The 13,399-nt window shown below is 42.6% G+C and overlaps 1 protein-coding gene across 2 annotated transcripts; it reads left to right on the top strand.

Annotated features, from left to right (window-relative positions):
* Nucleotides 1-1,609: 1,609 nt before the first annotated feature.
* rev1 (REV1 DNA directed polymerase) lies at nucleotides 1,610-13,399 on the top strand. 2 transcript variants are annotated; one of them, XM_069154148.1, is made up of 23 exons: nucleotides 1,610-1,943; nucleotides 2,697-2,726; nucleotides 2,865-2,940; nucleotides 3,501-3,633; nucleotides 4,571-4,739; nucleotides 4,829-5,269; nucleotides 5,377-6,218; nucleotides 6,646-6,744; nucleotides 6,843-6,953; nucleotides 7,074-7,200; nucleotides 7,278-7,406; nucleotides 7,491-7,645; nucleotides 7,734-7,853; nucleotides 7,956-8,176; nucleotides 8,267-8,439; nucleotides 8,559-8,788; nucleotides 8,869-9,044; nucleotides 9,132-9,398; nucleotides 10,194-10,293; nucleotides 10,390-10,592; nucleotides 10,722-10,872; nucleotides 10,987-11,089; nucleotides 11,194-13,399. In XM_069154148.1, the coding sequence occupies exons 3-23, from the start codon at nucleotides 2,875-2,877 to the stop codon at nucleotides 11,303-11,305; spliced, it is 4,128 nt and encodes a 1,375-aa protein (XP_069010249.1). In that variant the 5' UTR covers nucleotides 1,610-1,943; nucleotides 2,697-2,726; nucleotides 2,865-2,874; the 3' UTR covers nucleotides 11,306-13,399. The 2 variants fall into 2 exon arrangements, with proteins under 2 accessions (XP_069010249.1, XP_069010248.1); XM_069154147.1 differs by lacking the exon at nucleotides 2,697-2,726.

The following is a 13,399-nucleotide window of genomic DNA, read 5'->3' as shown; positions in this document are numbered from 1 at the left end:
TTGGGACACGACAAGTCTGTCTTGGGTCAATAGCATCCCGGCGCTCTGCTGCAAACGGCGCCAGACTAGATATTAATTTGTATATCCCCGGACTATGACCTACTTTCTTCCACTGTCCGCTAACGTAAAAGGTGGCTGCGTATATTTTAGGTTATGTAACAAGAGGCAGTCATGTGGCCCGTATTAATACATTTATCAGCTGCAGCCTTGATCAGGCTCATCTTTAAAAATAAATAAATAAAAAAAAAAAAAAAAAAAAAAATAAAAGCTTAATAGATCACGTGCAGCCTACAAATCAAATCGGGCTTTAAAGCCAAACCAGGCTGAGATGCTGGAGTTTATTCCAGGTCATGATAATTCATCCACAGGCGCTTCTGACGTGCTGTTTCCCCCCATTAATTGTAATTCTTTATGATTGTTCCTCTTTCGTGTGACCGGAGGTGATTGTTGTTGTCACGGTGTGAGGATGCCGGAGCGGACCGCTGTGACTCGTTAATGCTGCACGTGCATCTACTGCGGTCTACTGCCGGTGTGCTGCCTGTGCGACGGGCCGGCTTTCTGAGGACAACCGTGCTCGGAGCCAGACAGTACACACACACACACACACCGGAGAGAAAAAATAAATAAATAAATAAATAAATAATATAAAAAAAAAAAAAAAAAAAAAAAAAAAATCCTAGACTGCTCCTGCTCCGGGTCGACTGTCTGCCGCAGGAAAAGCAGGGGCAGCGACACCGTGCACACGGACCCTCCCCGGTTTAAGGTGAACAGTCAATGTGGGGATTCCCAACTTGTACACACGTCCGGTCAACCCAGTGAATGATTTATAATAATCAGAACCGGGTTGTGTTAAAACCGCACATCTCCCAGGAACTATTGTAGTCAATTCAAGTGACATGTACCTTGCTGTCCGCAGAGTGGCAGTATTATAACACCAACTTGGAGCTAAGAACAAGAAGCCGGGAATGCCATGGTGGATCAAGCTGGCTATAAAAAAGCCACATATAAACCGGAAGTCAATTATATTTAGTTTTTGAAAACAAAATGCAAATTTTTGCGAGACACAATATGTTAATTATCTGAGCTTGAAGGGTAACAATCGTGTAACAAATACAAAAATATGTACGAAACTATTTAGAGGATGTTGTATTTGAATCATTTTTCAAACTAAATGTCCTTGAGTATGATATAGTAGTAGGCAATATTTAACAACATAAAGCGTGAACGTAAGAAAGAGTAAAACCCCACATTCAGATAAGTAGGCCTGTCTGATATATTTTACAGCATTTACAATAAATTACCTTGGCATTCACAACCATAAGAAAGATTCTCAAAATTGTATTTTAATAAGACTGAAGTTTTTGCAAGGTATACTTTAGTATGAAAATGGGGATTTTTTTTTTTTTTTTTAATTTTCCCATACAGAAATAAAATATAATACCAACAGCTTTTTGGCTCTTTGTGGTAACATCGTGTTTCAACCCCTTGTTCTCGCAACAATGTAGCGCGCGCATATTTTTTTTGGTTTTATTTTGAAAATATTTCCCGGAACTGCAAACAAAATTGTTTTTACATTGCCCGCCTTGACGCTCACTCGCCGATAGAGAGAGAGAGAGAAGAGAAAAGCGACGAGATCAGGCGGTTGAAATGGAGAGCGAAAAGGACCGGGAGGGTGAGCGAAAATGTTGAAGAGACACGGCGTGGCAGCGTGACAAAATAATAAAAGGGAATCCCGCTTTCAACCGCAGGACTCCTCTTGGTAAACAAAGTCAAGACGGATGGAGTCGAGCTGAGCGTTTCCATCTGGCTTTGCTTTTGGTCTTGCCCCGTTTAACCTAATCAGTGCGCACACTGGAGCAGGATCTTGCAGACAGAAGTCTGTTTGGCTGAAACAGCCTCGTCTTGACAGGATAATAAAAAAAAAAAAGAAAAAAAAAAAAAAGGTAAGAAGCGAGTGACTTCTCCGGTCAACTCCGGACTGTGTGTTTGTTTTTAAAAAAAAAAATTAAAAAAAAAAAAAAAAAAAAACACACCGTGCCGAAGTTACGTTGCCACACACACACACACACACACACACACACACACACACACCCTTGTTCGTTGTTTTTAGCTCGGTGAAATTTTTTTGCAAGTGCAGGCGGAGCACACTTCCTGCGCTCCGTGGTTTTTTGTTGTTGTTGTTTGCCCTGAACTGACAACGCCGTCAGCGCGGTGGAGTAGTTGGCGCAGCGACCCACGCTTTGATGAACTGACGGAGGAGCTAGGCTAATGTTAGCATGAGGAACCTAGCTGCTACATAAAAGAAGTGCCACATGGGGGGCTGCGTTTACCTGTCAGTGGCAGGGAGCCCCCACCCACCACCACCACCACCACCCACCACCCCGTCCGGGCATATGCCCTTGGATGCGAAGCTCGCTCTCTCTCTCTCTCTCCCCTCTTAATAAGGCGTGCAGCTGATACCGTGACATTGAATGGCAAATTCATTAGCACTCCCACAGAAATACAATCCATGACATAAACAGTCACAATGTGAGCTGTCAGTCGTGACACTGTTTGTTTGTTTTTTGGCTTGTTCAAGAGAAAGTTTTGTAAACAAGCAACAACAAAAAAAACCAACTCAGGAATTGTTGACTCACCAAGTCAGTTAGTAATCCAACTATTAGTCCCATTTAAAAAAAAATAATATTCTCATGCAGCATCATTGCAGGACGTATGGAAAGATATTTGTGAGTATCATTAAGACATTTAATAACCTATTCTTCAACCTAATTAAGCACTAAAGTATTGTGGTCCAGTATCTGGAGCCAGCTTTGACTTGTTATGTCTCAGTATTGAGGAACAGCTCCCCCCCCCTGTGCTTTCAGGTAGCTCAGTATGAGTCGAGATGGGTGGATGAAGAAGAAAGCCAACGCCAGTGGAGACAATGGTTGGGCGGAAAGGGTGAGTATCGCTCATCTCATCATAACCAGCTGTGAGAGATTCCTATGCCACGTAAGCCGCCAGCATACATAAATATGATGCGGAAGGTTAACGCATATTACACACGTGTTTTACTGGGAAACTCGCCCACTCTTAAACACTCGTTATAACAGCTGAGAACTGGAACTACATCGCTCGCCGTCTAATTAGATGAAGATAGGCTGCAGAAAAAAATGTACGATCACCGCAAAGCTTCTATGCAAGACAGGCGAGACACTAAGTAGGCAATAGTCGGTATGTAATTGTAAAGGAAAATGTATTATTCTTAAGCTTTAATGTACACACAGCAACATTAATCCGCAATTTGTGCATAATAGATGCCTGAGAACACATTCATTATATACTGTTTATGTACATGTGTGTGCATGCATTTACTGTTTGTATATTAATGATATTATAACTCTCTCTCTCTCTCTCTTTGTATATATATATATATATATATTTATGTAGACATTTCATGATAATCCACACCTTTTTGATCATTTTGTATTTTCCCCCTGTCGTCTTCTTCTTGTGTGCAGGGCGGCTACATGGCTGCCAAGGTTTCAAAGCTGGATGAGCAGTTTCAACTGGATGCCCCCAGAGAGAAGCAGAAGGAACGGTCCTGCTCCAGCATCTTCAGTGGAGTGGCTATTTATGTCAACGGCTACACAGGTAACACTGTGCATGCTGCATACATACTGTATTTGTGTAGTTTGTATGGTTTGCCTGCTTTTCTTCCGCGCCCAATTTCTTCAGGCGCTCCTTTAGAGTATGAAGAACCGTATTGCATTGGAAATGTTCTCCAGTAACGTCCCAGAGGAGTTCCAGAAGAAAAACAAGCGTTCTGCCTGCTGTTTGCTTTCAGCAATTTAAGCCGTATTTTTCTCTCCTCAATTGTTAGCCTGAAACAATATTTAATTGGATATATTCAATAAAATTCTCCCTGTATAGAACTGTACTATAAATGCTCTGATGAGTTTATAATACTTTTGAATGTCAGATTGTAATGATCTTTATTGTCAGGGATACACAAATCAGCTCACAGGTTGAAAAAAAAATCATTAAAATGCTCAGTTTGGAGCAAAGTGTTTACCTGCATCAGTGTACGGAGGTTTGTATTTACCGACTAATTTTTTCATTCAAGTACGGGTATATGTTTCCCATGTTTGTGTTGTTATATGCAGATTCTTATTAAATAGATGTCCATTGTCCATTGTGATCTGGTCAATGATTAGTGCCCAGTTTGTGATGCTTAAATTGTAACGGTAAAATGATTAAGAAAATAAACAAGTAAAGATTAGTTTCTTTAGTGCAGCATACATCAATTGACGTCCGTAGCTCACAGCAGACTGATCATAAAGACAAAAGATGCAAAGATTTGTTAGTTTGGATGAGATGAAATTGATGCTGTTCTAGGGAGATGATGCACCTCGACACTGAGTAAAAAAAACACAGTGACGCATCCTGCTAAGTTGACATCCTTTAAGCTGTCGTGATTCATATCAATATGCTGCCTAAAGTGAAGGCAACAATGCTTTTTGCCGCAGTTTTAATTGCATTTAAGTAAGTTGACATTTTATTCGTCTTACTGTTTTATTTTTGTGAGCAGAGCCAAGTGCAGATGAACTTCGCCGACTGATGATGCTGCACGGGGGTCAGTTCCATGTCTACTACTCGCGCTCCAAGACCACCCACATCATCACCAACAACTTGCCCAACAGCAAAATTCAGGAGCTAAGAGGGGAAAAGGTCATCAGGCCCGAGTGGATCACTGACAGGTGTGTTCAGGTAGAGATGAGAATTTCTACATTTATATTCCTGTTGTATAATATTACCTTAAAATATCTGTTTACCTTGTCATGAATAGTATCAAGGCTGGGCGTCTCCTGCCTTACCTGCAGTATCAGTTATACGCGAAACAGAAAGGCCCGCTCTTCCCTGGCCTTACTCTGCGCCAGACCTCAGAGATTGCAGGACCGAGCCGCGGGCCGTTTCAGCCGAACGCCCATCAGAAGCCCCATCTGCCCCAACGCAACATGCAGCTTTCTGTTCTCAACCGTGAACAGTCCTCGTCCAGCTGCCAGAACAGCTCCATCCCCAGCCCCGGTCGACCTCAACCTCAGCCCATCCAGCACAGCTCTGCAGCTCGCTCGGTTAACCCCCAACCAAGTCATTCAGCATCCACTTACCTCATTACAGATACCAGACACAGAAGTGCTTCACACACCCACTCGCTGTCTGATCCCATTCTCACAAAGCACCCACACAAAACTCCGCAGTCTACGTCACAGGAAGTGGAATTAAAAATGTGAGTAAGCAAGTAAACTTCGGTCATAAATTTAAAAAAATTGGGACATCTTGTTATATTCATTCTTATGAAATAAAACATGTTTTCTTTATCTCTTTTTATCATAGAAATGGATTATTGCAGACCTCATTGGATGTGATGAGCCATTCAAAAACTAATGAAATGCAAGAGTGTGGCCAAGAAGATCCTTGTCTTGCTGGGGCCTCAAGGGCAGTGAAAGAAGCCCCCCTGACCAATGGACACACTCACCTCATCAACGGTGCCTTAAAGCCAGAGGACTTGTCCCCTGTTAAAGATCAACTCTCTGTTGACAAGGACTTATCAAATTGCAGAGTCAAGAGTTCACCTCAGAGTTCGCCAGTACAGTTGCAGACCAAGCCTGACCCATATGAGTTTCCTCACAGTCCTCCAAAGCAACCTGACTGGTCCTCTGGTTCTCTGGAGGAATCCAGGTCACCAGGACCCAGTGGACAGAGACCTAAACCTTCAGCACCCACCTGCCATGAGGCTATAAAAGCCAGCGAAACCCTCCCAAAACAGCCCCAACCACCCTTTCAGGTTGATAAAGTTTCTGAAAAGATTCATCCCCCCCTTGCATCGAGCTCTCATTCACAAACCCCAGTTAGACTAAATGGAAGTCACCACAAAATAATCACATCTGATCCTGCGTCCCTCAGCACCACCAACCTAACAGCCAAACCTGATCCTCCCTCTGACCACTTATCATCAACAACATCGAAGTCTTCAGCGCAGCTGCTGAACCAGACGGGCAGTTTGATCTCCGAGTTCTACTCTCACTCACGTTTGCACCAGATCTCCACATGGAGGACCGGCTTCTCTGAGTACGTCAATGAACTGCACAGCAAACGAAAAGTAGTGGGCGGCGCCTACTTTCCTGGGAAAGATCGACTGAGGAGATATGTGGCCCAGCAATCTACAGACCCTCAAGGTAGGAAAGGATGAGTTGCTTTGTTTTTTTTCCTGATAAATCTGGCTGCTTTTTGGAGTTTTTTGTGAAACGAGTTGTGATGACTCAGCGGTCCAAGAGATGCAACACCCCTTCTGCAGCTTCCTCGGTTCAAATTTAGCAGGTGACCTTGATCACATGTCATGCTCCTCTCTTTCTCTAAATGTCTCTTTTCACTTTAATGTGAAATGTCTCATGAAAGGAAAATGTGTCAAATTTCTTTACAAATGTGGTGTATCATCATGTAAATATATAGTTGCAAGTTAAAACATGACACAGAAAACAAAGTCCTCTTTATGAGATGGCCACTGGGTTTTGAGGGATTCATGCACTTAGACGCTGTATTCATGTGTTTTTAGTATCTTAAAAACTGCCCACTGATGATTTGATTCGTATTTGTGCGTTTCAGGTACTTTGGGACCAGTCGGTGTGAAATCTTGTGTTCTCCATGTGGACATGGACTGTTTTTTTGTTTCCGTGGGGATCCGGCATCGACCAGATCTGAAAGGCAAAGCCCTTTTTTTTTTCTGTTGAGATATGTGCTGTCAGTAAAACCTTTTATTATGTAACACAAGGATTCGAATATGTCTTGTGTTTTTCTTGCAGGGAAGCCTGTCGCTGTGACCAGTAACCGGGGACAAGCCAGAGTGCCCGTGAGGCCCGGGGCGAACCCTCAGCTGGAGCAGCAGTACTACCAGAGGAAACATCTTCCACCTGGTGAGATTGTAAAATCCAACTAGTTTGTCACAAAGAGGCGTGACGGAAACATTCACAGGCCTGGCTCAGTGTATATCTTCTCCATGTTGACTAACAAGGTGGACCTTTTCTGTTTGTCAGAGAGGGCAGATGATGATCTATACAGAACTCCTTCACAAGAGAGTCCTGACTCTCATGCCAACGGAGTGGACCAGGATGGTGCTGCTCTCTCGATGGCAGAGATCGCATCCTGCAGTTATGAAGCTCGGTAAGACATAAACCCAGAGAACTTCTGTCTTCATTTTACACCAACAGGAATGTAAACGTATATTCTTTGTCTCACAGGCAGGCAGGTGTGAGAAACGGGATGTTTTTTGGCAAAGCAAAGCAGCTGTGTCCGTCGCTGCAGTCGGTCCCATATGATTTTGAGGCCTATAAAGAGGTGGCTCTAAACATGTATGAGATTCTGGCCAGGTAAGAACAACACAGAGGTGTATCTGTCACTCACTGCCCGGCATTTATGTGCAAGATAACATCTCTGTTATCTGCTCTTTGCAGTTACACCCATGACATCGAGGCTCTCAGCTGTGATGAAGTGTTGATAGACGCTTCTGCTTTGCTAGCTGAGGTGGGTGTCAACCCAGAAGATCTGGCCAAAGCGATCAGAGCTGACATCAAGGAGATATCGGGATGCTGTGCTTCGGTGGGCATGGGTGAGTTTCCATTTGCCTTAAATTGTAAAATGGATCAAGACAGCGGTCATATTTTACAAACTCAAACGGGCTAATCTGATCTGTTCAGGGTCCAACATCCTCTTGGCTCGGCTGGCGACCCGAAAAGCCAAGCCAAATGGGCAGTACTTCCTAAAGTCTGAAGAAGTGGATGATTTTATCAGGGACCTGCCAGTGACCAGTTTACCAGGTGGGTGTACAGCACCACCTGCTGGTCAAGGCCATCACTCTACAGTCTTTTAGCTTCCAAGTGGTAAATATGCAAAAATGCTTATGTAATTTCTTTTTCAAGGTGTTGGGCCTGTTATGGGCAGAAAGCTGGCTGCTATGGGTGTGAGGTCATGCGGGGACCTCCAGCAAGTGTCTCTATCTCAGCTGCAGAAGAAGTTTGGATCTCGTACCGGACAAACCCTTTTCCGCTTCTGTCGGGGTCTTGATGACCGGCCGGTCCGCTACGAGAAGGAACGCAAATCTGTATCAGCGGAGATAAACTACAACATTCGTTTTACCAGGGTGAGACCTGCACTTTCTTTGCCATCTTTTCCTTCTTACGCTCCCTGCTTGTCTAAGCTGTCTTTTCTAAACCTTGTGTTATCCCTCCAGCTTGATGAGGCAGAGAGTTTTTTCACCAACTTATCCATGGAGGTGCAAAAACGTTTGCAAGAGGCCGGGCTGCGGGGTCGCAGAGTTACCCTTAAGCTCATGGTTCGCAAAGTTGGAGCACCACTGGAACCGGCTAAATACGGCGGTCATGGCATATGTGATAACCTCGCCAGGTAAGAAAGAGATCGTCCTCCCCCTGTGTTACAAGAGAATTGTAATGTCCTCTTTACTTTTCAGATCGATGTCATTTCTTCTTTGTATACTCATTTTTATCTGTCTCACTTTCTGTCAGGACTGTGATGCTCGCTCAGTCCACTGACAGTGGTCAGCTGATTGCCACCGCTGTCATCAAGCTGTTCCATGCCATGAAGCTGCAGGTGCAGGACTTGAGAGGAGTCGGCATCCAGGTTCAGCTTCTAGACGGGCATCAGTCCGGCCCCCAGGACTGTAAGGGCCAAAGAACGCGCTCCATCAAAGAGATGCTGTTAGGCCAGGGGCTCAGTGCCAGATCCAGTAACAGAGGTTTGTTTGGTGTTTGAAATGCTGTTTGTATCTTTGTTGCTGTCGTTGAAATAAATTAAGTCTTAAGTTCATTGTTTCAGAAGCTGCAGACACACATCAGGAAAAGACTTCCTCGACAACAGTCCCATTGTTTCATCCTCTGTCGCCTCCCGAGCCAATCCCAGGGACAAGCAAAGACCCGCCGGCATGCAGACAAACTCCCAAACATTGTCGGACACGTCTCAACTGTAGTATTGAAGTCCCCTCCCCTTCACAGGTGAGGACCGGGAGGAAATGTATGCTCGATGAAAAGAGAGCCAAACAACGTGTTTTTAACAAAGCGCGTTTCTTAATGACCTCTAAGGTGGATCGCTCTGTGTTGGAGGCCCTGCCTGCAGAGCTGAGAGAACAAGTGGAGCAGTCGTGGACAAAGAGAGACGGCAGATCAAACAACTCCCATTCACCTGGTCTGCAGCTTTCCTCCTCTAATTCTTGTCCAGCCTCACCTCCTCGACCTCCTCTTGCGTCTGTACCTGCACTCTACACTCCACCAGTAGGAACGCTGGTTCTGCAGATTCCAAACCAGCCAGACGGTCTAGGAATTGTACTGGAACTACCGAACTACTCTCAGGTAGGGAAACAACTGAACTATGATCATTATGCTTATTTATTTTAACAGCAGAAAAGAACAGGGAAAAATTAGGACAATTAGTTATTAAAGGTTTCATTTTGTGGTTTATTACATTGCCTTCCTACAGAAACCTTAACTCTGTCATGAAAATGTTTATTCCCAGGCTTAAATGATTTTAGTAGCTTATTTTGCCTGAACTATTTTTCGCTGCTTATGTCGATCTGAGTAGCAAAATAGCCTCGAGGGTTGGATATATAGACTTAAACCTTTAGACAAAATACTGCACTGCTTTTTATTCCAAAATGATGCTTTTGGAAATAAATCATACCGTTGGAGAAGCCTAGTTTTCTACTGAAAAAAGTGAGCATTTAATTCAACTGGCTCTAGTACCAGAGGATGCTGTGAATCTGCTGATGGCCCATACAAACAAGTCTTGCAAAGCTCCAGTTACGTTCTATTTGTTGTTAGAAATTGTCAAAAACATAGATAAATTGAGGGCTCGGTTTTTATACATGAACAGTCTAATTTTAATCGGTAAACTGACAACTTTTAATGGCCTTTGGTTAGATACAAATCACATATAAACATAAGTACAATCAACCGAAGTTTCTGGGATGTAATTATTAATTACAGTGCCCTAACTTCAGTTGTACAGAAGTCAAAGAGTACTCGCATGGTATGCTGTGAAAACATCACAGTCAAGAGTGATGACACCACTGAATTGACCCCAAAATACACAAAGCTGGTTTCCCTGTTAGTGACGAGACGGTCAGCTTCTCGGCTCTCTGCCTCCAGGTTGATCCAGATGTTTTTGCTGCACTTCCCAAAGAGCTGCAGGAAGAGCTGAAGTCTGCGTACAGCCGTGTAACAAATATTCAACCGCAGGCAAATATATGTAAGTCAACAGTGAAGTAGTTATTAAGCAATGCCGTCTGTCTTTTTCCACTAAATTCTCTACTTAACTTTTTGACCTCCTTGGTTTTCTTCGCAGTGGAGCAGAAGAATCCTCTGTTGCAGCTGAAACAGTCTGGAGTAGGAATTGGCATTGGTCGCGTGAAGCGGCGCTACAAGAGGAAGAATGCAGCGAGTCCAGTTAAGAAAGGAGTTTCACCGCTGAAGAAGCGTCAAATGACAAACAGCCCGGCCAAAACTCTACCACCTCTAAAAACACGGGAGCCAATAAACGGACGAAAGGCGAGTCTGTCCACGGTTTCATATATGAAGATGGAGATGCTTTATTCTGTTGCTACGTTATGTAAAACGATTTATGGCAATTTGAAACTTCACTTTTCTTTCTAGCTCACACCTGTTTTCCCCTTTCAGACTGAAAATAGTCCCTCCACATCCACCTCAAAAGCAGACATCCCAGAGTCTGTGACTAAATTTATTGCCCGTCCTGCTCCAGCGTTGGCCGGAGCCTGTGACCTGACAGACATTAAAACTCTCTTACGAGAGTGGGTCACCACCATAACAGGTACGCTGTGAAGAACAGATGTTTTAATTGTCTCTATTGTGTTGTTGTTGTTGTTGTTGTTTTTTGTGGGTATTGAAAAGTCCCTGTTTTTATTCCTTTCTTACTTTTTGCTAGAACCCATGGAGGAGGACATCCTGCAGGTAGTGAAATACTGCACTGATCTAATTGAGGGCAAAGATCTGGAGATGCTGGATTTGATTATTAAATACATGAAAAGGTCAGTTCTGTACAGTTTAACCTCCTCTGTTTATCTACTTTCCCTTCTTTCTTTTTCTTTGTTTTTTTTAAATATTTTTATTTATATTTTGTGTTTCTCTGCAGGCTCATGCAGCAGTCGGTGGAGTCTGTATGGAGCATGGCTTTTGACTTCATCTTGGACAACGTGCAGGTGGTTGTGCAGCAGGCTTATGGTAGCACCCTAAAGATAGCATGAAGAAGGAAGGGGTACCGTTTTCAAAGTGCGTAGTCACCACCACCATCGCCACCGCCTTTTGTTTTCCTACTTTCACAAGGTCATCTGCAACACTAACCATGACATCGACTTGATGATTTTCTCAACCGAGACACCCGAGCTGCAGCTGCCAGTGTTCTCGGTGGCCTCCTGAGAGTGAGACACAAATAATGACGACACAAGGTTTGAGAAAGAGCCGTGAGAGTGTTTGACGCTTTTCTAGGATTTACTCTTTTAAAGGACAAGTAACGCAAACTGAAGGGGAAGAACATTTTCTTAAAATCATCTCACTAAAACCCAGGACAGTGAAAATCGTAGCAGCAAAGTTATCAAGACTCATTTCCACAAACGTTTGTCGAATTTATTTTTTACAGGCACCGCTTCTCTATTTCTTACACGACGACTTCATCCAGGCGTTGTCAGATTTAAAATTTCACTTTTCCTAAAGTGAGTGTTTTCCATTTTATACAGCACTTGACTTACCTCATTTGTCCACAAATTAGATTATGTTCATAAAATAATGACAAACACTATCATGTTTCAACACAAAGCATTTTTAGCAGTTTTTAAATCTGTTAGCCTCGTAGCACTCCTACTACAGCCGACACATGGTGATCTCAGAAAATGGTAGGACGAAAATATCATATTTTTTCATCAGTTTATTTGTCTCTCCTCGCCTCTAGCACTTATCTGTGAAGTATCTACAACTGCTGCATACAGTAGTACCTTTTTTTTTTTTTCTTGTCTCTTTCAAAAAAAAAAGTGCCAAACCCTGTTAATACAGTGTGTAAATAATGTTTCCAAAACATTCTTGTTGAAAGTTTTAAAAGAGAAAAACGTACGTCGAGGAAATACCTCTTGTATTGTTTACCTGTAGTGAATTCTTAGTAACTGTCTTTAAATTGTAACTCTTCTTGCTCTTTAACTGTTTCTAAGTGTTCCAACATGGAAATCAGAAGCTGGCCAAAGTACTTCACAAGAGGTTAACTGTTAATTCTGAGTCGCACTCAGATTTGGGAGGATATTGACAGGGGCAATGGCAATCAATAAGTAGCCTATGCATTTCTTTTTTTTCTTTTCTTTTTTTCCAAGTGGGATGTTCCTCAAAGATAATGTGACATGTCATGAAGCATTTATATCTGCAGTAAATCGAGTATTCCAGTGTGTTTTCAATGTTTTTTTTGTTTTTTTTTAAGTCTTAATACACTGGGAAGCAAAATTGCAACTTTTTTTGTCCCACAAACTGATTTAGATGGACATTACTTTTTACACTGAATCTGAATCTGTTTTTAGAATTTTGCTATCAGACATGGAGTGTATATTACTTCTTCATAAATAAGGATGTTTTTACACTTAAAATTTTACAAACCTACTTTTAAAATGTACAGTGAATGATTTTCACCTCTATTTGGCCTCAGGTACATCCCTCTTTACTCTGCAACAAAAGTCTGCCTCCACTTTCCTTCCCTTCCCATGTCCATGTAATGGAAAAAAAAACCTGTGTTTGATGGAGATATTCTGGAAACATATTTGATTCAGTGTCGCAAAAATGCAAAACAAAGTTGTTGTTTTTTTTTGCATGGGACAAAATATTTGTCAACCAGTGATATTGAAACAATGCTGGATCTGCATAGGAACAGGTTGTGTGATTTTTATCTCATGTAATTCACACCTTGGAGACACCTGTGTGGCTTGTTGCTACATTATTGCATTTCTCTGAAGTTAACTTTTGTGATTGATCATTACAAGTACTCAGCACATGCGGCTGGCTGACGTGATCTGACCATGGAAGATAATGTCCGTGTGGTTGAAATGTTTGTTTAAAGGATAATCCTTATATGCAAACCAAATCAATCGATCATCTTTTTAAGCTTGTTGAAATGAATGTAATTCAGAATGTGCGAGTCTCCATTCACCTTCAAGATGTTGCTTCTCCTTTCCTGATATATCACCTGAAGGGAATGGCCAGACTTTAAAATTGTCCAGTCTTGTCTTCTCTAAAACTGGCTTGTGCCTGAAGACCTGAAGCTGTGAACTTGTTTGTAAGTTTTCTAAATCTTGTTAATAAACTGTAAA

Source organism: Embiotoca jacksoni, unplaced genomic scaffold, assembly GCF_022577435.1.
Source record: "Embiotoca jacksoni isolate LCO1_2020_lvr unplaced genomic scaffold, fEmbJac1.0.p SCAF_2, whole genome shotgun sequence".
In the NCBI taxonomy this organism is placed as follows: domain Eukaryota; kingdom Metazoa; phylum Chordata; class Actinopteri; family Embiotocidae; genus Embiotoca; species Embiotoca jacksoni.
Note: the sequence above shows the minus strand (reverse complement) of the source record. Positions and strands in the feature narration are given on the sequence as shown.